Source organism: Lagenorhynchus albirostris, chromosome 13 (assembly GCF_949774975.1).
Source record: "Lagenorhynchus albirostris chromosome 13, mLagAlb1.1, whole genome shotgun sequence".
In the NCBI taxonomy this organism is placed as follows: domain Eukaryota; kingdom Metazoa; phylum Chordata; class Mammalia; order Artiodactyla; family Delphinidae; genus Lagenorhynchus; species Lagenorhynchus albirostris.
This window is the reverse complement of record NC_083107.1, coordinates 53,718,108-53,743,564: the sequence shown is the minus strand read 5'-3', so window position 1 is coordinate 53,743,564 and position 25,457 is coordinate 53,718,108. Positions and strand designations below refer to the sequence as shown.

At 35.8% G+C, this 25,457-nt stretch overlaps 1 protein-coding gene across 4 annotated transcripts in view; it reads left to right on the top strand.

Annotated features, from left to right (window-relative positions):
- PPM1B (protein phosphatase, Mg2+/Mn2+ dependent 1B) overlaps positions 1–25,457 on the top strand; it is an 80,364-nt gene that overhangs the window by 28,217 nt on the left and 26,690 nt on the right. For 2 of the 4 annotated variants that reach the window (XM_060168944.1, XM_060168943.1), the window contains exon 2: positions 18,641–19,500. The exons of 1 other annotated variant lie outside the window; for it this stretch is intronic. In XM_060168944.1, coding sequence (XP_060024927.1) covers positions 18,655–19,500 — 846 coding nt within the window. In that variant the 5' untranslated portion in view covers positions 18,641–18,654. The remainder of the gene's footprint in view (positions 1–18,640; positions 19,501–25,457) is intronic. One more of the 4 variants, XM_060168945.1, reaches the window with a different exon arrangement.

Sequence of the window (25,457 nt, the reverse complement as noted above, 5' to 3'; positions counted from 1 at the left end):
GGCCAGGAGTGGTGAATTAATTCTGTTCTGTTATTTCTGGTTCTTTACCCTTGTGTTACTGGTAGTTTTTACTTATGTATTTTGGTGTAGTGTTATTCCACTTATGGAAAAACAGAAGACTTTTAGGAAAGACAAATAGGTCTTTAGGAAAGTAGATGGGAGTTACGATAGTCTGACAGTGTTTGATTTCTCATCTCAGGTGATAGGAGTCAATGTCCTCTATTATTGGAAACCTCCCTTGAAAGTGGCATTTTTGTCTAGTTAAATTCTTTTGGAAGACTCTGCTTTTTAGGTAGATAAGGGGAGTGGGGTTTAGACAAAGCCTCTTTCTGCATCTATTGATTTTCAGATGTCTTGAAATAATTTTTATGCCACTGGGAGATAATTTGCATCCCTTCACATGTTTGAAAGAACAACAGTTGAGTTAGAGATAAAACACTCTGTCATGCTTTGCTTCCTTGAAGTCTGACACTGTGCCACTTCCCTGTGCATAGCACTTTGGAAGACTGAAAACTAGCCTGATTTATCTTTTCCTCTCCTGCTTTAAGTGGCTTTATTTAGAAGGGTGTGGGAGAGTGAGGAATTGAATTCTCATGGCATTCTTTAATTGCCTTTAAAATCAAATAGCTTAAATATAGTGGCTAGTTTTTCCTTAAATTGTAAATATGTTTCCCCCACATCCTTTGTAGACGTGGCTGTATGATATTTCATCCTGTAGATGAGGGTTTATTAGCCTCAGCACTGTTGACATTTGAACTGTTCTTTGCTGCAGGCCTGTCCTTTGCAGGGTAGGATGTTTTACAGCCTTCCTGGACTCTTATTAACTAGATGCTACTGATATTCCCTCCCCACATCAGTTGTGACAATCAAAAATGTCTGTAGACATTGCCAGATGTATTCTGGGGGCCAGAATCTCTCCTGGTTGAGAACCACTGCTATAGATATATTCCATTCCTCTGTTGTTAGAAATGCAAGTTATTTTTATATTCAGTATAAATAACACTGTAATGAACATCATTATACACAAAGATTTTTCTCTTTTGATCTGTTATTAATGGTGAATTACATTAATTTCCAAATATACAACTATTTTTCTATTCCTATTATAGAGGATTTTTTCATATGCTGATAGATTCTATTTGCTAGTATTTTTAATATTTTAAAATAATAACAATATTTATGTACAATTGGGGTTGTTTCTTTAGGTAACTTCTGAGAAACGGAACCACTGAGTCAGAGTTTCCAATTTTATAATCTTGGTATTTTTAGGATGCATTTCTAAGCCACCCTAGCATGATGGGCAAAGTCACAGGTAGAAAGATTTTTCCATAGCCAATTTATAATCCTTGTTTTATCCACACTTTAAATTTTGAAATAATTTTAGATTTACAGAAAAGTTACAAAGATAGTAGAGAGAGTTCCTGCATATCCTTTAACCACTTTGGTCAGTGTCAACTTCTTACATTACTGTGGTGTATTTGTCTAAACTAAAAAACCAACATTAGTACTATTCTATTAACTGGACTCCAGACTTTATCTGGATTTCACCAGTTTTTCTGGTAATTCCCTTTTTCTGGGCCAGGATTCAATCTGGGTACCACATTATATTTAGTACCCTTGCCTTTTAGGTCCCCATACATTGGTATAACTATCTTTGATTTTTAAAAAAGAAGGAAAAGTTTGTAATGCATCAACTACTTAAGCCTTGAGTTTAAGAAGATGAATTCTAGGCTAGTCTGCTTTGGTCTGAATCCTGACATGCCACCTAAGTTGTATTGTCTGGATACACTGGGTATCTCACTTTTCTCAATTGTAAAATAATAATATTAATAGTGCTAACTTTACTAAGTTGTTATTCGATTTAAATGATATAGTGCACATCAGTCTCTTAATGTAAAGCCTGGCGTGAAGAGCTAACAAAAAAACTAAGCATTTTTATTATTGCTGTTTATATTAGTTTTTTAGTCAAAAGAACAACATACTAATCTTTAGAAACCCTTGGGGAAAATCTTGTCCACGGGCCTGAGGCATCCCTGACACTACCTCTTCTGTTTGATAGGAAGCAGATGGGATTGACAGATTGTGTTATTCTTGTGCAGGGCTTGCCAATGTCCATGTGCCCCCTCTAAGAAATAGTGTGCCAAATGTAGAAAGGAGAGGGGGAATTTTGCAGTATCTGAATGTCCTTTGTTGAAATTTTATGATTTGCTTTGTTTAAAGATTTTTGGTTAAAGGTCTCTTTGAGAATTCTTTGCTTTTTTGATATTTGTTTTTTTAAAGGGTAGAATTTAAATGAGTTAATGTTTGTGAAGCATTTAAAACAGTGCCTGCCACAGAATGAGTGTTGTGGAAGTATTTACTTATTCTTCAGTGCCTCAAATAAAATAAAAGCATATTATGATTACTTGTTATAATGAGCCTCTGGAGCAAAAATTAACTGAAATAAGAGGTGAGAGGACCATTAACCCTCTCAGATTAGTCACCTGGTTGTCCTTGAAAGGGTTTGGTTTCTGACCAAAACTCTCTGCAGTCCGCCCCCTCATGCTGTTGAGACAGCAAAAGATTCTTACCTTTGGCCAAGAGCCTGATAAAAGTGTGAGAACTATCTGGCATTTGTAATTATGAGGGAATAAAGGCAGAATGAAGTGCTTCAGGCATTTTTTTTTTCTCTACATGACTTGCAATTTAAATATCATTACAATTAAAAGTATCTAAGTGTGGTTGCTCAGGAATAAGTGGTCTTAATTTTGGTAGAACCTAGAGAGACAGCATTAAATTAGTTTTGAAACATTTTGGTTATGGAAAATTTCAGGCGTACCTAAATGTTGAAATAACAATGTAAATTGAGCCCCCATGTACCTATCACCCTACTTCAACAGTTATTAACATAGAGCCAATTAAAGATAGTATTTTTAAATTGCTGTGAACTCTCATAACATCATCAGTCTAACAGCAATCATATTCATTTTTTGTATATTTTCCTTTATATGTACAAATTTTACATTATTACATGAGTACAATTTTTGTATTATGTTTCTTTCTAAGTAGTATTAGCAATAATCATTTTAGTGGGGATCACAATTTTTATTTTATGCCCCCGACTCCCCCTTCTTTATTAGCTCCTCTTTCCATATTCTATTTTGACTTTAGCTTAGAAAGGGCACTCATATTTTTATGTTGCAGTAGATGCCAAGATGATGCATATTGGTTTCTATGTATTTATAAACAATAGACATCTTCTAATATAGAGGTGTCTTTTTCTCTTTAATCTTTGGTGGGAGTAGGTGAGGAGTGCGTGTAAATTTTTAAAAGTTAAATGATTGAAGGACAACTGTACTCCAGTTTTTAACTTAATAGCATCCTTTCAGCATCCCTAATAAATAGCAATCTTTTAAGAAATGTCTTAATGTTAACCAGACACCTGCTAGATCTGCCCTCTGGAATAAATGAATATGCCATTTCTTCTTTTACAAGGACACGGGGACTTATTACCTCCTCTCTAGTCTAAGCAGTCCCAGGTTCTTCAGATGTTTGTTATATGATGTGTTTTTTGAGCTGCCTGCTGTTCTCATTCTTCTGCTTGGGATATATTTTAATTTTGTCAATGTTCCTCTTAAAATGTGGTGCTTCAGAACAGAATGTGTTGTTTTATATCTTTGGTAAGTCAGAGTACTGAACCTTATAGCTTTAATGAGCTTGACTTGGGAACCATGGTTCAGCCTCCCATAATGTGAGCATTGTCAAATGCAGATTATTTCTAGTAAGCCAGCTACTTCATTTGGTGCTCACTTGCTCATTCAATCATTCCATAAATATTTATGGAGTGCTTACCATGTGTCATGCGTAGTTTTAATCATATTGTCAGTGAGCAAGACAGATGTTTCTCTTCTCTTGGAGCTCACATTCTGGTTGGTATCAGAAAAGTAAAGAATTTAATGAGAAACTGTTTCAGGAAGCTATGAGTAAAAGAAAACTGGAAAATGAGCTGTGATATTATTAGGGGAATACTTTAGATTGGGTAGTCAGGAAAGGTCTCTTCGAGTTGACAGCTGGGCTGAGATCTAAATGTCAAGAAGGAGCCAGCCATGCAGGTATGGGGGTGGAGAGGTAAGGGCGATTCCAAGAAGAGAAAACAGTAAAAACAGGAGTCCGGAGATAAGGGAACAAGCTTGACATGTTGAGTGAATAGAAAAGTCCACAGTGGCTAGAGAGTGTAAGGTTGAAGACCTAAACAGGGGTCAGATCATAGAGGGCTGTAGTAAGTTTGGGTTTTCTTTTAAATTCAATGGGAAGTCAAGAGTGACATGATTTCATTACATTTTGAAGAAAGATCACTCTGGTGAATGAATTACAGAGATGCAGAAGTGGAAGCAGGACCACTAGTTACAGTAGTATTCTAGGCAAGAGACGATGATCACTTTGGGATGGTGCAGCTACAGATGAGAGATGTGGACTGATTCTGATTCTGGATATATTTGCAGATATAACTGATAGGATTTGCTAATGAAATAAATGGTGTGTTTGAGAGAATGCAGAGTTAATGTTCTGACATACAGATATTTTTGTTCATGTGAGGAAACAGATTTGTTTCAACTCTGGAGGAAGAAACCTGGCATATTTTATTTTATTTATTATTATTTTTTTTTTTTGCGGTACGCGGGCCTCTCACTGTTGTGGCCTCTCCTGTTGTGGAGCACAGGCTCCGGACGCGCAGGCTCAGCGGCCATGGCTCACGGGCCCAGCTGCTCCGCGGCATGTGGGATCCTCCCGGACCGGGGCACGAACCCATGTCCCCTGCATCGGCAGGCGGACTCTCAACCACTGCGCCACCAGGGAAGCCCCACTGGCATATTTTAAATATTTACTATGGTGTGTGTTGTTGATGGTTAAGAGAATGGACTCTGGAGCCAGACAGCTTGGTTACAATAGCTCTTCTGCCTACCTTGGACAAGTTACTCAGCCATTCTTTGGCTCAGCGCCCTCATCTATAAAATGAGGACAATAATAATATCTACCTTATAAGGTTGTTGCAAAGATTAAATGAGTTGATTGATATAGGTGTATTAGGCTTCAGTGGCTGCTAATATTAAAGAGCCTATGTAAATGTTAACTTTTATTATTTTAAAGGATTTTGCAAGGGTAATTTTGAGTCGACATAATGTTAGCCATATGCTGACTTTATACACCGATCCCTATGTAAGATACAGTTCTGTTTAATTGGAACTTCGTATTTTTTGTTTTTCCTCAGGGACATCTGTAATTTTTTGTTTACTGCCATTGTGAAAATATGAAAAAATTATTTTTTGTTTTCCTGTAGCTCTGTGTTGCTAGCTAAAATCTGCTTAATACTGCATTTGTACCAAGTCTCTTTCAGAGTGTGCTTATACTACAGTATCTTACACTGAAGAAATGTCTTGCAAGAGGTACCAGAAATATTGGGTTTTTGCTAACATGCCTCGTAATACAGATTTTATATTCCTGTTTAGAGAAGTATCTGTTAATCCTATTTCTGTAAAATTATAAAGTACACCATGAGAATTTTGTTTTCACCTTGTCTCTTACAGAAGTGCAGTTCATTTAAGTAGAATTTGATACTTTTATTTATATCATAGCAGTACTAAATATTTAGTCTTGTTCTAAATTCTTTTCAGAAAGGGGCTTTTCTGTCTGTTAGTGGTATATACATCTCTTTATGAATTTATGATATGCTTTGCCCTAGTTTGATGCTAACTTATAGAGACCATTAATTACATCTCAGTTTTTATCTTGCATTGAGTGTAGAATTTATGCTTTTTATTTATGCTTTTTATTTATTCTTTTTAATAGCAGGATTCACCAGTGGGTTTACTACTTCAGGGAAATGACAGTATATTAAAATGAACAGGATGTATCTGCTAGGTGTTAATGGCTCACTCACCATGTCAGTATGAGTGATTGTTTCTTTGATCTGTTTGCAGGGAAAAAATAACCTTTGGGTATCAATATATTGATATTTATAATGGTTTACATTTTTATAGATTATAGCTTTTGATTGCTAAAGAAGGATTCACTATAAAGGAATTTTCCTAGTTGAAATAACATTCATTAAATGTCATTAAATTTGTTATTTAATTTTTATTACATTTACATGGTTTAAAATGGAAAAGGTACAACATAGTGTATAATGGAGAGTACATCTTTCATTACTGTCTTCCAGCCTCTTGATTTTTCTTTCCCAAAGGTATCAGTTCTTTGTATGCTTCCAGAAAATGAATACATACATTGATGCATGAATATATACAGCTATACATGTGCACACACGTGTATATATTCTTTTTTAAAAAACTGTAGGGTGTTATGATTTATCATTTAGTATGTATCATAATTCATCCCTATTAAATAAAATTATCAGTTCCCAAATGAGTGATACTAAGATTTTTTTGTGTGTTTTACTTCTGCCTACATATCATTTTGTACACGTAGGAGTAAACCTGTAAGTAAATTTTTAGAATTTGGCTGAAGATTATGTGCAACTGTAATTTCTGGTAGACTTTATTAAATTGATTTCCACTGAGATTGTACCACTCTGTTGGTGCCAGCAGTGTATGTTTCTGCATCATCTCGTCAAGAGAATGATTACCAAACCTTTGATAATCTGACACATGAAAAATGTTACCTTAGTGTAGTCTTAATTTTCATTTCTTTTTTGAGTGTTGGGTGCAGTTTAAGATCCATTTGTGGGTTTTTTTGGTCCATTTTTCTATCATGTTGGTCATTTTCTTACTAATTTATGGGACCTTTTTTATATTAGGGAAATGAGCTCATGATATGCAATACAGTTCTTTATTTCTTATTCACGTAGTGTGCTTTTGTTTTACTTTATGCTTCCTTAATTTAGTGTGTTTTCTTTTTTAATTAAAATAAACATTTACACAGTTTAAAGAACCAAATAGTTCTATAAGCTCCTCTTCTTGGAGAAGATTCCCCAGAACCATTTCGAACTCTTGCCGCTGATTCCTTTGGAATTTATCTTCAGATTTCTAAACAACTGTGCTTCTTGATTTTTTTTTAGTTCTAGGAATTATCTATCCCATTATGGAAGGTGAGATTTAATCACTCCATTACCCCAAACACACACACACACACACACATATACTCCACATACCCTTCTCCCCACCCCTGACCCCCCCCCCGTTCTTCCTCATGTTTTCCAGATAGGATTACTTTTTATTTCCTGCACAATTTCTTGTTTTCCTTGGAGTTAATAAGTTTTGTTTGGTGTGCTAATCATTAATTTAACCCCCAGTTTTCCCCCAGTTGAGATCAGTGCCATTCTGATTCTTGAGCTTTTGTATGAAACTTTTTTCTTTCTCTCTGAAAGCATATAGGCTCTGCCTACCTCCAGTGTTCTGAAATTTTTGATAATGTGCCTTTGTAAGTATCTGTTTTCATCCATTGTGCTTGGCACAGGGTGGGCCCTCTCAGTCTTGAAATTGATGCCCTTCAGTTTGGAAATTTTTTTAGATTATTTAAAAAAATTACTTCTCTCTGACAAAGCGAGAGAGAGGCATGGACATACATACACTACCAAACGTAAGGTAGATAGCTAGTGGGAAGCAGCCGCATAGCACAGGGAGATCAGCTCGGTGCTTTGTGACCGCCTGGAGGGGTGGGAGGAAGGGAGACGCAAGCGGGAAGAGATATGGGAACATATGTATATATATAACTGATTCATTTTGTTGTGAAGCTGAAACTAACATACCATTGTAAAGCAATTATACTCCAATAAAGATGTTAAAATGAAAAAAAAAATTACTTCTTCTCTTCAATTTTCTGTGTCTCTTAGTCCTGTTATTTGGCTCTTGAACCTCCTGGACTGATCCTCTACTGTTTTACCATGTCTGCCTTGTGCTCTAATTTCTGGGAGTTTCCTTCAATTTTTATCTTCCCAGCTTTCTCTTCTATGATTATGTTTTTACTTTACAGGAGCTCTTTTGTTCCTCTGAATGTTCTGTTTTTCCTTTTAATAACATCCTGTTATTTCATGAATTCAAAATCTTATCTTTCTGAAAGGAGTTTGCTCACTTGCTTCTTTCCTCCCTTCTTTCCTTAAATTTTCTTTTCCTAACCTCATCCCTTTCTCTTCCAAATTGCCCTTTTCTGCTTGTTTTGGCCCCCCTCTCTTCTTCTAGGGAACTTCTTCTATGTTTGTCCATGGACTGTCTGCTTATATTTTAAAGTGGGCATTGAATAGCTGATTGGAAGCTCTGTGCTTGTCCGTGGGATTTGTTGGCTGTGGGTTTCACTGTAGGGTGATTTGGCTGAAATATTTGAGTAACCTCTAATGTTAGCACCTTTTGATCTCCCTTTTGGGCTAGTGAGATTCTAAAGAGTAGAAAAACAAGGGTATACATTTGATTGCCATCATTTTGAAAATTCAAGTGTCTGAAAAAGGTTAGTATGTCAAATAATAAGTATAAACTTTCACTTATGTTTTTTAAGTGTAGCTTCCAGCCCTCATCTCTGCCTGGTATTCTTCAGTTTCCAAAGTCCTGTTTTACATTCTTCAGAAATAAGCCTTCTCTTTGGGGAATGAGCGTTGTATTCATTCATTCTGCTACACTGAACGGGAGAGGAGAATTCTGGGGAGTCCAACTACTTCTTCAGTACACTTTCAGTCAGTGCTCCAGTTTGTAGCCCAAGCTTCACTTCCACTTCCAGAGGAGTTTAAGCTAGTTTGCTTTTTTCTTTCCTCGCAGCTGGCTTAGTTTGTAACTTAGCATTCCACTAAGGGTCTTGGTTCTTCTGCTTCCCAGGCTTCACGTGTACTTGTTGCTGTCTCCACTCCCATTAACTTTATCTTTATGGATATAAAAGGTCCCTTATGAAGTGTAGCAGAATTTTAGAAGAGAAACAAATGTTTATGTTCAGTCCTTCATCTTTAACTGGAAGTCCTTTACGTGAGTCATTAAATATTTTAGCTCATTCAGAGATAAGCTTGGATCAGGTAAAGCTAAATGTCTCAGCCTTTTTGTGGCTGTTGTTTTTCATCTGTTTGTGCTATCAGAAAGTTCTTCGAGAATCTGATGAATGTTTCGAACTTCCTCTGAGAAAAAATAATTAAAATAAATACACAGTATTTTGTATACATTTTATTTTTTAGAATTTACATTCTATCAGTTAGGGGTATTCTCTACTGAAATGTTAGTCCCTTCTTTTGCCAAACAGTGCTCAGCAACATGGAGAAGGATTGACTTCCTTTATGTAGAATGTAAAACTAAAATTCCACCAAAGATAGCCGTGCCAAACCAGTGACTCCTTTAAAAAAAAAGAAAAAGAAAATCCAAATTGGGTAAATAAGAAAAATATAATAACAAGCAAGTATAATTCTGTGAAAAGGTAAATTTCAGCAAGAAGACTGCTTTTGGTTTGAATAAAATGTTGACATTGAAACTTGGTTCCACATGACATGAGCACATTTAGAGTGGTGTAAATGTTAATATTTAATATAAGGCTTATCATAAAACAGTATATAGTTAATTGCCTTGTGTGTGAGAGACGCTACTTCCAAGAGTTCAGAAGGATGATAAATACTTTTGATTGGAGTGTTTTATAAAATTTCATATAAGAGGATGTGCTTGACTTGGAGGTTTTGTTTTATTTTTTTTTAAGTTGGAGTAGAGGATATGGTTGCTATCATTTTGGAAGCTTTGGGGAACAAGCCCACATAACTTTTAACTTTCATTTAGAAATTGAGAAATCTGGTTCAAGTTCCTAAATCCTTTTTTATTCTTTTTTTACATTAATCAGGTATTGCATATGAGATATGAACTTGGCCAGTGGTACTGTTCTATCTATTATGGGTTGTATTTTGGTCTTACAGTGTCATATATAATCTTTTACCTGTTGGTAGCTGGTAATTCACTTACTAATCAGACTCCCAAAACATAGAATTTCAGAACAGTAGATGTTCAATATTGTTGTGTATAGCTTTTTTTCTAAGAAAACAGATACTTGGTAGAGCAAGGAATCAAACCCAATGTTTAGGCATTCTTTTTCTTGTTTCCTACAGTTCACTGTCTTGAGATTATATGTTTATTGTATGTGTATGTATTTTGGGTACAAGTTGGTACTCTTATTTATTATCAGAAAATATTTAATTTTTTAGGCGCTATGGGTTTCTTGGTTCTTTTGAAGTCTAGATAGATGTGGGTACTCAAGCGCATAGTTTTCTAGGATTTCTGTTGCATGAAGGTTTCCCAGATCATTTCAGTAAAATATGGCACTTGGTCCTAATAATCTCTTCTAATAGATACTTTTGTAATTCATATGAGGAAGTTTTCATGGCCAAACCTTATAGGTGATTCTATGAAGGGAAACTGTTAAATGTCATAACTGTTAAAATGACTTTATGAGTATGTGAGAGTAAACTGTTACTTCTTAAAAAAAAAAAAAAATCCAGGTCCAAGCAGGTAGAGGTCAGTCCTCTCATTCCCAGCTCTTTTTCTTAAGCCAAAATTTATCTCTCCTTTGGGAGACTCTGTCCCTTTTTACTATTGCCCCTCAGTATTGACTGAGGCAGAGAGCATTCAATTTACCTTCAGTGCCCTCTCTAGAACATGGGCATGAGACTTTTCCTACTTAATTTGACATGAGTTAATTGAGATAAGAACTTTTAAACTTTATTAAAGGTAGAGGAACTCCAAGGGAAAATAAACGTAGAGCACAATAGCCAAATACATAATCTAGTCTGTGCCTAGCCTGTGTACAGCTTCATTCATATGGTATAATTCTTGGATTGCCTTCATGTAGTGGACACCATTTAAGCATCCATTATTCCAGATTCCACTCCTGGATGCTGTCCTCCCTGGAAGTCTTCCTTTGAGAGAATGAGGGTCTTCTATAACACAGGAGTGATGAGTTCAGGGACTTTTTTTTTTTTTTTTTTTTTTTGGCTTGAGTCCTTTCTCTTTTCGGTAATGTAAGAAATGTCTATTTTCTTTATGGAATCTATTCCAGTTCTAGGGGGTGTATGGACTAAGGGTAAAGGCCACATAAGAAATTTATCACATTTATTGGGGATGGAAATGTTGCTTTGTTAAACCACTTCTGTCCAACTAATTTAAAAAAATCTTCCAACACTTATTTAGTATTTGTTTTGGCAGGAAGATAAAGAAACAAATTACTATTTTGGGAAATAGGTATACACAGAAGGACCGTTAATTATGCAGAGTAGCATGTGCTAAGTGCTAAGTGGATGGTAAAGAACTGTTAATGAAGTTTAGTAGAGCACCTTGGGGGAAAGGATTTCTGGGAAAGATAGGACCCAAATCTGACATTTCAGGAAGGATGTAACTGTGCAAGGATGGGAGGAAGTTAAGGAAGGAGAGGGCACAATTTTAAAAATAATTCATTGTCTAAATTATGGTAGACGAAATACTCCTGCTTTTTTTTTTTTTAAATATTTATTTATTTATTTGGCTGCGCTGGGTCTTAGCTGCGGCACGCGGGATCTTCATTGCCGTGTGTGGGATCTTTTAGTCGAGGCATGCGGGATCTAGTTCCCTGGCCAGGGATCGAACCCGAGCGCCCTGCATTGGGAGCACAGAGTCTTAGCCACTGGACCACCAGGGAAGTCCCAACAGTCCTGCTTTTGATTTTAGACTATATTAGAATCAGTTAGTACAAATGTTCAGTATGATAAGTGTTTTTTCCTTCACCTTTATATTTCTAAGTTACTTGTTATTTGAAAAAATGAAGCTATATTCTTTGAGGACCTATTGTTTCCTACTGTGCTGTCAATTTTGTTTATAAATATGTAATATAGGTGGGCTAGATTTTAAGCTGAGGACAGCTTTGAAGTAAGTTGGTCCCTCTTACTTGATTGATGAGAACAAATCAGCCAGTCTGCCAGCAAAGGCAAGGGAACTAGAAATTTAAATTCAAAAGAATTTTTAAAACACAATGCTTCAGATAATTTTTCTTGTTCTTTGTCAGAGTTTATCATCAAAATAAATGATTAGCCAAGTGCACTATGTTTAATGTTTTTAGGAATAGTAGAGAGTTTTATCCAGGGAATCGGGTGTTTTGTAAGTCGAGATTAGCTTTTGTTCTTCTCCAGCAACTATGAATCCACTTCTTTAGATGAAGTTCTATTCCCTAGATATGTTTAGGGGGAAAGGGAGAAAAAAGCCTCTGTTATATGGATCATTTGACTTAAGGAGTAGAGATGACTTTGAGTGAGCTAAAGAGGGGTTTAGAAAACGGGAACCTAATACTCAGTTTTGAAAGTGTTTCATCTGGTGATGAGTAGTGTTAGTATCGTAGTATGTGCTTTTGCATGTATTTGACCTTATTTTGAACATTATAGTAATATTTCAATTTGAGTATTTAAACAGCCCTTTAAGTTTCGTTTAACCTAATTTTGGCTTGTTATGTGTAAAGATTGCCCACCCTCTTCCCTCACCCCCTTTCAGAGTTGTTTTGTAAGCAAGCTCAAAGGTATCAGAGTCTTTTAATGTGGAGGCTTATTCCAGAAAAAAATGTCAACTCCAAATCTACCTATCTAAATTTTAGGGCCTCTAGAATTTTTTTCCCAGATTTGTTCTTCTCAATGAAAAGCAGTTATTATCAGTTTGGTTTGCTACTTGCTTAGGCAAGAAGGGCATGACACATCTTTGAGTTCCCAAATCTGTGATTCTAAGATAAGTAGACAGTGGACATCTCAGTAGGAAATAATGTTATTCTTAGAATTTCAGTGCTTCTGCTTTGCTCCTTGAAATGCTCATGTACACACACACACACACACACACACACACACACACACACAACCATACCAAATTAATTGTGCTCTTACTCTTCTTCTGGTCTTTGTATATGCTGGCTATTTCCTTCTCCCACTTGCACCTTTTAGGTCTCAGCTTAGGCTTCTTCCTTTGGAAAAATTATAACTACATAAGACTTTTTTGATACCTCTTCTTGGCATACCTGTATTTATCCCATTATAGCCCCTGTATCACAGTGTGCCTTCAAAACCTGTGCACTGGTCTTTGTCTTCCACCAGACTACACATTCCTTTAGGGATGGGGGGCATCTTATTCCTAGTACTTAATACAGTGCCTGGCAGGTAGTAGGCAGTCAGAAAATGCTTGAGTGAGTGTCTAATGTACTGTTGTTAAAGTATGTTTAAGGTATTCCTGTGGCAAATACAAGTAGGTATGATTTATTGCTGTATTTTATGTACTGATTCTGAATGAAAAATTTTAGAATCAGCCCAGAATTGAATGCTATATACTATATACACACATGTGAAACCTTTTAAGTGATTATTAAAAATGTGATTACTTAAGGTGATTATAGCAAACTACTTAAATAAAAAAGACAGCCAGTAGTCCCCAGTCTTCCGTGTATAACTCCTTTTAAAATACCATTTCTCAGGTGCTTGCTTTATAGTACAATTACTGTGTTCCATTGATTAAGCAAGTAAATAATAACATTATGCTGCTGTGAGTTCAGTAATGTATTTATCTCAAAGAAGGCAATGGAAAAAGACAGATGTGCAGAGAATATTGCTCATTCAGTCTTTAGACAGTGCTTGCTATGCATATATTCTCTCTCAGTCTTGTAAAACCTCTTAGGCCCGCAGAGTTGTATAGACCAAGTGGTCTCTACAGGGAGTATGCAGGACCATCCATCAATTGTCTTTCATCTTGAAAAAGGCAAATTACATTTAATATAGTGATTGACACTGGCTTCCCCACACTGTTAGTATGTCAAATGGGCTGGTGAGAGATCCTAAGGAACGGTAGAATTTTTACTTCCTCACTTGTATTCATTGCTGTATCACATTGAAGTTTACATGTGATTACATTGATTTTCCATGTGATCTAGTTTTTTGTTATTGTTGTTCTTGTTTTGGTTTTGTTTTTTTAATTTGTCTTTGGCTGCATTGGGTCTTTGTTGCTGCGCACAGGCTTTCTCTAGTTGCGGCGAGCTACTCTAGTTGCGATGGAGCTACTCTTTGTTGCGGTGTGCGGGCTTCTCATTGTGGTGGCTTCTCTTGTTGTGGAGCACAGGTTCCAGGGGCGCAGGCTTCAGTAGTTGCAGCATCCGGGCTCAGTAGTTGTGGCTCACGTGTTCTGGAGCGCAGGCTCAGTAGTTGTGGCACACGGGCTTAGCTGCTCCGCGGCATGTGGGATCTTCCCGGACCAGGGCTCGAACCTGTGTCCCCTGCGTTGGCAGGTGGACTCCCAACCACTGAGCCACCAGGAAAGTCCCTCCATGTGATCTAGTTTTAACTAAACAGTCTTCAAAAAATGAGCAAGTGACTGTAAAAGATTCCTATCAAAACATTAGATTGATTTTAATTATAATAGAGCACATACAAGCACACAGTGTAAAAAATGTTAGAACTCCTAATCCCAGTATGGGCTCTTATTATGGGGTAAAACCTGTAATATAATCAGATCTCAAATATCAACCTCTCAAAATTTGAGATTGTCAAAGATTATTTGAAATGTGGATCTCTATTTACTGTTGTTGAAACCATAGCTTGCCTAAGTGTATAGTGTGCTTGACGTATGGCTAAATCATAGTATAAAATCATAGCAAATTAGCAAGACATTTTAAAAATTGCATTCGGAGGGTAAAAACTAACCTTTATGAGTTTTCCCCCCCCCCAGAGGTGTTTGATAGAGCCATATAATATTCAATACAGTAACTACAAAGTTTCACTAAATTTAATTATAAATGTTTACAAGGCCCTTTGAGGTTTCTTGCTGAGTAGTAAAAGACAAAGCATACCACTGGGGAAACACTAGTTTTTCCTGCCTTGGTCAAAATGACTGAAATAATACGTAGAATATGTGGCCCCAAATTAAAATACATTCCTTTGTCATCACATGCCTTTGAAGCATGTAGTAATCATTGCCAAGTTGAAGAAACCAGTGTGAGAACTATTACACATGGGAGATTTAAGATTGACTAAAATATAGGTGTTTGTAACATACGTTCCTCTTAGTATTTGCTAAATTTTGTTTCAGTAATAAAGTCTGTTTTTTTGGGGGGAGTGAAGAGTAAAAGCAAAGAGATGCTAGACAGATGTATATTCTCAACAGTAAATGCTTCTTTAATAAAGATAACCTTTTTTGGAAGAAAAATCATAGTCACTTAAGGTGAAAATTGTTCACTGCAACATTCATAGGAAAATTACTGCAGCAAAGAAATTGAACCAGGAGTTCAGAGCTATTAGGGTGTCATCAGTGTAGTTAATTTTATAAAAACAAGACCTTTAACTTTAAGATTCAGTGAGCTATTTACAGTGGTGATGCCAAAATATGCAGACGCTCAAGCCCCCTATATAAAATGGTGTGGTATTTGTATACAACCTATGCACAACCTCCCCATGTACTTTAAATTATCTCTAGATTACCTAATACAATATAAATCCCATGTACAAGTTGCTGGTGCAAGGCAAAGTCAAGTTTTGCTTTTTGGAACTTTCTGGAATTTTTTTTCCCTGAGTATTTTCAACTTGTGGTTGGTTGAATCTGAGGGTGTGGAACCAGCTGATACTGAGGGCTTACTGTGAATGAAATGAGAAATGACCAAGAAGGTACAGTCTGCCACATAGAGTTTTGATGATTATCTCATAGCAAAGTTTTTTGCTTTTGAAGAGTTAGAGAACTTAAAATAGTAATTGCTAATTCCTATGCAGATATTTTTGGATAAAAGAAAATACACTCTTAATCATGCCATTCAAGATGAAGCTTACTTACTAAGAAAGTAATTGTCTTAAAGAAAGTAGTGTTAGTGAAAGAACGGTTGAGAAACAAATGTTTGGAGATGGTTTGTTTTGTGATTTTTGTTGGGGGAAAAAAGATCATCTATATAAACTTTAAGCACTTGGGAATTTAGTTATATGTTCTAGGAAAACACATGTGCACCACGATTGTTCAAAACAGCTCTGTTTTATACTTTAAAAAAATGAGAACTCATATTGATAGTGGAATGGATAAAAATTGTGGTACAAACATACAGTGGCATATAGTGAATGAACTACAGCTCTATACATCAATGTAAATGAAATACAGTGTTGAGCTGGAAAAAAAAAGTACTAGAGTAAAACATACTGTATTTTACATCAGTGTAAGGTGTCAAACATATAAAAGTAAACAACCACACATGAATATGGTTAAACTAGAAGAAATACTAATTATAAAATTCAGGATAATAGGAGGCTTCAGTGGTCTTGATAATGTTCTATTTCTTAAACTGTATGGTAGTTTTAGTACTCTTTAGCTGTGTGTATACATTATATAAAATACATATGATATTTCATGATGTTTAAAGAATTAAATCACTATGGGACAACCGTAACTTTAAAATGAGATCAATATTGAACGTAAAAAAATTTTTACTGATTTGTGAAAGAATGCAGTCGCAGTTACAGCCAACAGGTGTGCTGGTGACCGAAGCTCAGTCAATTAGATACTTAGATACCTGTTTCCCAAACCTTGAATCTTGAGAAAGTGACTTTCAGAAAGAAATTAGACGGAACGTAGAAGATCACTGCAGCAGCAGGCAAGGCTGTTCTTGGTGTAACTTTCACAGTGTTTGGCTGCCCAGCCTCAGGGCTCCTTTGTTTCCTGATGGTTTTCCAAGCTGGCGTTCCAGGCTTCCTTTGATTCTTAAGGTCTCCAATAGCTTTCTATTGAAGACCCCTCCTTCCTTCTCTCTTTATCCCTAAATTAAAAACAAATTTGGAAATAGAAATTTCCAAACTATTTTTAAAACTCTTCTAAATGAGGAACTCTTGTGAATTTTGAGCCCATTTCTTGAAATGTGAAACAGCAGAACCTTAATTCGAAGAACATCAAGATAAGGGAAATGATAACAAATTTTTTTTTTATAATTGGTAGTTGGGATTGAAGAGTGGGTGATAAATACAGTCAACAATTCAGTTTCATTTGCGTTTAGCTATCTTTATAAGGGTGTTTTTTTTTTTCAGGTGAAATAAGCATTAAAAACAATCTAAATTAAAATGTGCTTAGAACTAAGCTTTCAAATCATTGTATCAAAATATCAAACCAATGTGCTAACAAATAAGCATATTCTATTACATTGTTCTCAATACAAAATATAATTTTTTTATCATACTTGAATGAAATTAATTTTTAGGTCTGAGTAAAATCTTGTCCTTCCAAAATTCCTTTTTATAAATATCTGTGTTTGTAATTTATTAGTACAGTATTATATATAACTCATGAAAATTTATAAAATTGCTGTAATTTATAAATATTATATATGGTGGTTCATTGGGTTTTTAGGAATAGGAATATTTAGTTTTATTGTAAAGCTAGGTAATGGTTACAGCTGAAAAAGATATCTCACAAAGATACCTAGATCCAAATGAAAGTCAGTTGATCTAGACTAGTGTGTCTCAAAATGTGATTCTTTAGTCACCAGCATGCTTTTTTGAAGATCCCATCTGAGATCTACTGGAAAAAGAAAAAATTGAGGGAGTGGGGATAGGGCCATGGAATTTGCATTTTGAGCAAATAATAACAGCAAACATTTTATGGTGTTTACTGTGTCTCAGGAACTGTTCTAAGCACTATATGTTAACTCATTCTTCACTGCAACCCTGTCAGGTGTAGGTACTATTGTTATTATTCCCATTTGACAGAGAAGGAATTTGAGGTACCAGTGACTAGGAAACTCAAGATCACACACCTAGCAAGTGTTAGGGCCAGGATTGTATGTGGAAAACGTACCAGGCATTCTCATCCCCACTGTTCCAGTCCAAGTCATTTGAAATTGGAAAAGCTTTATTCTAAAGTAATAGTAAAGCTGAGAGGGAGGGTGATGCATAGTGGTACTTTACAGTTCTCTCTGTGGGCTTTAAGTCTTTGTCAGCCAGCACTGAGTAAAAGCTGTCCTAATGTTACTTCATGGATTGTGAAACACGCAATATTAAGTAGTATGTTCTTCAGCACATCATTAAAGTTATATTTGTTTTTATGGGTTAATGGGCTTCAGTCAATCCAAGTAAAGTTTTTTATTTGATGTGCAGTAAAACCTAAGTAAAATCACATGTTTGTAAAACTGAGATTTTATGTTTTAATTAATTTGGGGGGTTGTCTTCAGGATTACTGGGGGGAAAATACTTGATTACAACACTTGCTTTTGGAAGTCTTTCTAAAATATATTAGCATGCTTTTCTACCTTAGTAGATTGAACAAGATGTTGCATCGTTCTGAATATTCTCACTCCTGCGGCTTATATATTGAACCCTAGAGTTATAAATTGAATTAAAAAAAAAAAACTTAACCAGGTTTTGTTTCTTGGTTTCCTTTCTCCTAGAATGGTGGTTCTCAACTTGCTCTACGGACAAATCACCAGGGAGGCATTTTTAAAAAGATATTCATATCTGGGTCCCATCCCCAGAGACTCTAATGTGCTAGGATTGAGAAACTACTATTCTAGAAGAAGGGTATACGGGGACATTTTCTTGGTTTCTTTTTTGTTGTTGTTCCAGTAAATTTTGATAATACTGAAAAATATACTTGATCAGGAGTTACTAGAAAATAGATAAAATATTGTATATAAATGCTCTATCAAATTTAAACATGTAACACCTACAATTTTTTTTTCCTTTCAGATTCATTACTAAACATGGGTGCATTTTTGGATAAACCCAAAACTGAGAAACATAATGCTCATGGTGCTGGGAATGGTTTACGTTATGGCCTGAGTAGCATGCAAGGATGGAGAGTGGAGATGGAAGATGCACACACAGCTGTCGTAGGTATTCCTCACGGCTTGGAAGACTGGTCGTTTTTTGCAGTTTATGATGGTCACGCTGGATCCAGAGTAGCAAATTACTGCTCAACACACTTATTAGAACACATCACTAATAATGAAGACTTTAGGGCAGCTGGAAAATCAGGATCTGCTCTTGAGCCTTCAGTGGAAAACGTCAAGAATGGTATCAGAACTGGCTTTTTGAAAATTGATGAATACATGCGTAACTTTTCAGATCTCAGAAATGGCATGGACAGGAGCGGTTCAACTGCAGTGGGAGTTATGATTTCACCTAAGCATATTTACTTCATCAACTGTGGTGATTCACGGGCTGTTCTGTATAGGAATGGACAAGTCTGCTTTTCTACCCAAGATCACAAACCTTGCAACCCAAGGGAGAAAGAGCGAATCCAAAATGCAGGAGGCAGCGTAATGATACAGCGTGTTAATGGTTCATTAGCAGTGTCTCGTGCTCTGGGGGACTATGATTACAAGTGTGTTGATGGCAAGGGCCCAACAGAACAACTTGTTTCTCCAGAGCCTGAGGTTTATGAAATTTTAAGAGCAGAAGAGGATGAATTTATCATCTTGGCTTGTGATGGGATCTGGGATGTTATGAGTAATGAGGAGCTCTGTGAATTTGTTAAATCTAGGCTTGAGGTATCTGATGACCTGGAAAATGTGTGCAATTGGGTAGTGGACACTTGTTTGCATAAGGTATGTAAGTCTTTTTTGTTATAATTAAAATGCCCTATTAATTTTGAAAAGACACGGTAAGTAAAATTAAGCAAACTTAGTTTTAAGGCTTTTAATATTTTTATTAGGGAAGACCTATATATTTAAAAATTATTTTCTTCACCAGAAATGAAACCTTTTTTTTTGGTTGCCGTCCTCATTTGTCTTAATCTTCTAATTTGCAAATTAAGTTTAATAAATTTGTGGCATTTGTTGTCATTTAAATAATTTATGGCTTTTTGTTGTGGCAGAGGCATCTATACACATTTGTGACTTTTGATTAAAATTCTCAACATTGGTAGTAGCCGTCTTGTTTTTTTTTTTGCAGCGGGGGGCCGCACTGTGCGGCTTGTGGGATCTCAGTTCCCTGACCAGGAATTGAACCCAGGCCCCGGTAGTGAAAGCCCAGAATCCTAACCACTAGGCCACCAGGGAACTCCTGGCAATAGCTGTCTATGCAGCAGTTTCATAAAAAAACATGTAGAGAGGGTATGATTCTATATTAGATATACAAAAGATCAAGAGCCACATAGTATTGGAAGATACACCAGAAGCCTAGACTAAGTAAAGTTTTGTAATTTAGTTCTGAGCTCACTAGCAGCTAAGACAAAAACTGAAGTAAGAGTTGTATATTTCTTATTCTGTAGTAAAAGAAGCTTTTTCCTAGCATAAAATCTAAAAGGAATTTACATGTGACTGTATATAAATAATATATGACATGGTAGATAATATTTTTAGAGGAGATAATCAGAATTCTTTTCATACAGATGTTTTTATCATTACTGATTAAAAAACCAAAGAGTAATATAAAGTGCAATCTTGTTAAGAATTCCTTTGGAACACAAAAGTTTAATTTACATTTGCAATATTTTATGAATCTTAACTTGATACAATAATAGGGAAGAAAATACAGATAATTAGCAGTTTCCTTGGATGTCTTTAAAATGTTCAGTAGTTTCAACTGGGTTTTTGACAGCGTCTACATAGCAGTCAATTAAAATTTTAGTTATCTGGCCAGTGCCTAAAATATATAAGTATTCTGTGAGTCTGAAAGGCTATCAAGACAAAACCAACCTTTGGTTATGTGATACAAAGGTTTTGCCTTACTTATTCTGTCTAGATTAGAGCCACTCTATTTCCTCACCATGTAAAATGCTGGGGAAGATACAGGCATAGCCAAAAAGTTTTTCAAAGGATCTCTGAGTCTATGGAAATGCCCAGGTTTTTTTGAAGTATCTACTTCTTTTCCATAGAATGGGAAGAGACAACTTCAAAAAGAGAAAATGTAAGGGCTGGTGTTTCCAGCTTTTTTCTGAAAGGATTTTAATGATGGTATCTCTAGCTCTTCTGTTTTTTGTTTATTTGTTTTTGTATTGTATCCTTTTTGCTTCTCTAGATGAATTAAACACAGAAATATTGATGGTTGTCAGTGCTGGAATAGTACGTGGTTCTAAAGATGTCTATCTCCTTGGACTCTATATGGAGAGCGTCTGACCTGCAGCTTTTTGAGACAAAAGCAAGCATATGTTTTTGCCTAACTAGGAAGTGAAAACAACATTTTTCCCGATTATTAAAAAAAAAAAAAAAGTTATTGAAAAGCAAGCCAGATAATACAGAATATATATATTTTTAAAATTTATATAATACAGAATATGTAAAGAAACACTCAAACATTTTGCCACCCACCTAAGTGGGCTATCTTCATAATTGCAGTATTTATTTTTTCAGTTTTTTGCCTGCCTCTGAATGTGTATATTTTTATAAAAATGAGATCATTATATTTGTTATTCTGTAGTCTGCTTTTTCATTCAACAATATATTGTAGAAAGATCTCCATGTCTGTATGTATCTATCAAAATCATATTTCATGGTTGCATAGTGGAGTGTCATGTAGTTTTGAGGGAATAGCCAGAAATCTATTAGATCTGTAATTTGGAGTAAAGAAAGAAGTTTATATTGTGGATAAACTGCACTCTGCCTTCCATTGAAACGATGTTAGTTTTCAGGAATTTTGACCCAACCCTTCTGAATGGGGTTTGAATGATTCTGGTGGTATATCTTCATTTGATAGGTTTCATCAGTTTAAATTGATTATTTTTTTTTTGTTGATGGTGTTAAAAGATTCTAGGCAGAATCCCAGAATCTCAGAAATGATAAATGATAGTCATAGAGGGACAAGGGGTTGGAACACCAGCCTCTTCATTTAACTTAGTTGAATGAAGTTGGCCATCGTAGTTCCCTTTGAATGAAGTTGCATTTAAATTGAAATCAGTTTTGAGAAGCTTAGTTAGCTGTTTTGTGTTGAAACACAGCAGACATATGAATTTTTTGAACTGCCACATGCTACTTATGGAATTAGATAAGCTTCTTATCCATTCCTGTTTTTCTGACTCCATAATTTTGTCATTCCACTTGTTTGTATTGTAAAACCAAGGGTTAGCAATATTATAAAACAATAGGATTAAAATAGAACATATGATTGCTTTGAATTTAGTCTGAAAGATTGAATTTAAATTTTAAAATCCATGGAAAGCAGGTAGGCCAGTGCTAGCCGTTAGCAATTGCTCAGTAGGTGTTAGCTGCCTTTTTTTTTTTAATGGTGGAATAAATTTATTTTTTAAAAAAAAATTTTAATTTTTTTATTGGAGTATAGTTGATTTACAGTGTTGTTAGTTTCTGATGTACAGCAAAGTGAATCAGTTATATATATCCACTCTTTTTTAGATTCTTTTCCCATATAGATCATTATAGAGTATTAAGAAGAGTTCCCTGTGCTATACAGTAGGTCCTTATTAGTTATCTATTTTATATATAATAGTGTATATATGTCAGTCCCAATCTCCCAATTTATCCCTCCACTCCACCTTTCTCCCTTGGTAACCGTAAGTTTGTTTTCTACATCTGGGACTCAATTTCTGTTTTGTAGATAGGTTCATTTGTACCATTTATTAAGATACCACATATAAGTGCTATCATATGATATCTGTCTTTCTCTGTCTGACTCACTTCACTTAGTATGACAATCTCTAGGTCCAGGTGTTAGCTGCTTTAAGAGAAAAGATAGAGTAGATCCGGTTTTTAAGTAGGTTTTTTAAAGATATTTTCCTGATAATAGATTTAAATTAAGTGTTGGGAATTCCCTGGCGGTCCAGTGGTTATGACTTGGCACTTTAACTGCCAGGCCCCAGTTCGGTCCCTAGTCAGGGAACTAAGATCACGCAAGCTGCATGGCGCAACCAAGAAATAAATAAATAAAGTAAAATAAAAAATAAATAAATGAATTAAGTGTTAAAATTTTTCTAGCACTTCTAACGTTTGTCATTCCCTAATAGTTTACAGGGACTTTTATATGTTAACTCATGAACTCTTGGGAGATTATGATAACCATCAAAATCACAATAGTATAAAAAAATTGCTTTTTATGAGCCAAATGCAGTATACTCTAAGCACTTTACACATACTTTAATTTATTTTTCACAACAACCATAAAAGGTAGTTAGCATTATTATTGTTAAAGATAGTCATTTTTCAGAGTTGCTATTTAACAATATGAAGCTACAAGTGTTGGATGACTCTGGTCAGGTATTACCCTATTTAGATGATTAACTCTAGGGAAGAATGGTCCCCAAGAAAGCAGCTTCCCCATTTTACTGCCACTGCTGCTAGCATTCGTGGTGTTTATGCTAACTAATATCAGGTCACATAGGATATGTGACAGCTGTTTGCATAGCCTTTCATAACTTATAGATCACACTCATTTATCCTCATAGTAACCTTCTCAGGTGAAAAAAATTAAAATTTTAATTTCCAATTTGCAAGTAAGGAAATGGAGGTTTGTCATTAAAAGACTTTAAGAAAAATAAAGAAAAGGAAGAAAGAAAAGCTGTAAGTCAGATATTTGGTGAGTTTTGAAGCAGAGTCTAGAATCCAAGTTTTCTGACTTAAGTTTTGTATATATGTCGCCAAACTTTCCCAGAGGATTTGATGAAAAATTTTTTCCTAAGGGAAACATTAAGACTTTCCTTTTCTTTTTTCAATAATTACAAGATTAAAGAATTTTTAAACAAATGCAGTGATGTTTCAAGTAAAGTTATTAATCTTTATGTCCCTCCTTGTCAGTCTCATTCCCCTTAGGTAACCACTGTTTACAGTTTGCTATATATCCTTCCAAATAATTCTCTGTGTTTATTCATACAAATAGAAGTATAAAAACAAGGTTTTCTTTCCTTTTTAAAAAATTTTTTTTATATTTTATTTTTTTATTCAGCAGGTCCTTATTAGTCATCAGTTTTATACACATCAGTGTATACATGTCAATCCCAATCGCCCAATTCATCACACCAGGACCCCCCACTCCCCCGCCGCTTTCCCCCCTTGGTGTCCATACGTTTGTTCTCTACATCTGTGTCTCAATTTCTGCCCTGCAAACCGGTTCATCTGTACCATTTTTCTAGGTTCCACATATATGCGTTAATATACGATATTTGTTTTTCTCTTTCTTACTTACTTCACTCTGTATGACAGTCTCTACATCCATCCACATCTCAACAAATGACCCAATTTCGTTCCTTTTTATGGCTCAGTAATATTCCATTGTATATATGTACCGCATCTGCTTTATCCATTCATCTGTCGATGGGCATTTAGGTTGCTTCCATGACCTGGCTATTGTAAATAGAGCTGCAGTGAACACTGGGGTGCCTGTAGACACCTGAATTATGGTTTTCTCTGGGTATATGCCCAGTAGTGGGATTGCTGGGTCATATGGTAATTCTTTTTTTAGTTTTTTTAAGGAAACTCCATACTGTTCTCCATAGTGGCTGTATCAATTTACATTCCCACCAACAGTGCAAGAGGGTTCCCTTTTCTCCACACCCTCTCCAGCATTTGTTGTTTGTAGATTTTCTGATGATGCCCATTGTACCTAGTGTGAGGTGATACCTCACTGTAGTTTTGATTTGCATTTTTCTAATAATTAGTGACGTTGAGCAGCTTTTCATGTGCTTCTTGGCCACCTGTATGTCTTCTTTGGAAAAATGTCTATTTAGGTCTTCTGCCCACTTTTGGATTGGGTTGTTTGTTTTTTTTAATATTGAGTTGCATGACCTATTTATATATTTTGGAGGTTAATCCTTTGTCCATTGATTCGTTTGCAAATACTTTGTTCCATTCTGAGGGTTGTCTTTTCATCTCGTTTATGGTTTCCTTTGCTGTGAGAAAGCTTTGAAGTTTCATTAGGTCCCATTTGTTTATTTTTGTTTTTATTTCCATTACTCTAGGAGGTGGATCAAAAGAGATCTTGCTGTGATTTATGTCAAAGAGTGTTCTTCCTATGTTTTCCTCTCAGAGTTTTATAGTGTCCGGTCTTACATTTAGGTCTTTAATCCATTTTAAGTTTATTTTTGTGTATGGTGTTAGGGAGTGTTCTAATTTCATTCCTTTACATGTGGCTGTCCAGTTTTCCCAGCACCACTTATTGAAGAGACTGTCTTTTCTCCATTGTATAACCTTGCCTCCTTTGTCATAGATTAGTTGACCATAGGTGTGTGGGTTTATCTCTGGGCTTTCTATCTTGTTCCATTGATCTGTGTTTCTGTTTTTGTGCCAGTACCATATTGTCTGATTACTGTAGCTTTGTAGTATAGTCTGAAGTCAGGGAGTCTGATTCCTCCAGCTCCGTTTTTTTCCCTCAGACTGCTTTGGCTATTCAGAGTCTTTTGTGTCTCCATACAAATTTTAAGATTTTTTGTTCTAGTTCCATAGAAAATGCCATTGGGGCTTCCCTGGTGGCACAGTGGTTGAGAGGCTGCCTGCCAATGCAGCCGCCTGCCAATGCAGCTTCCGGTCTGGGAAGATCCCACATACCATGGAGTGGCTGGGCCCGTGAGCCGTGGCCGCTGAGCCTGTGTGTCCGGAGCCTGTGCTCCGCAACGGGAGAG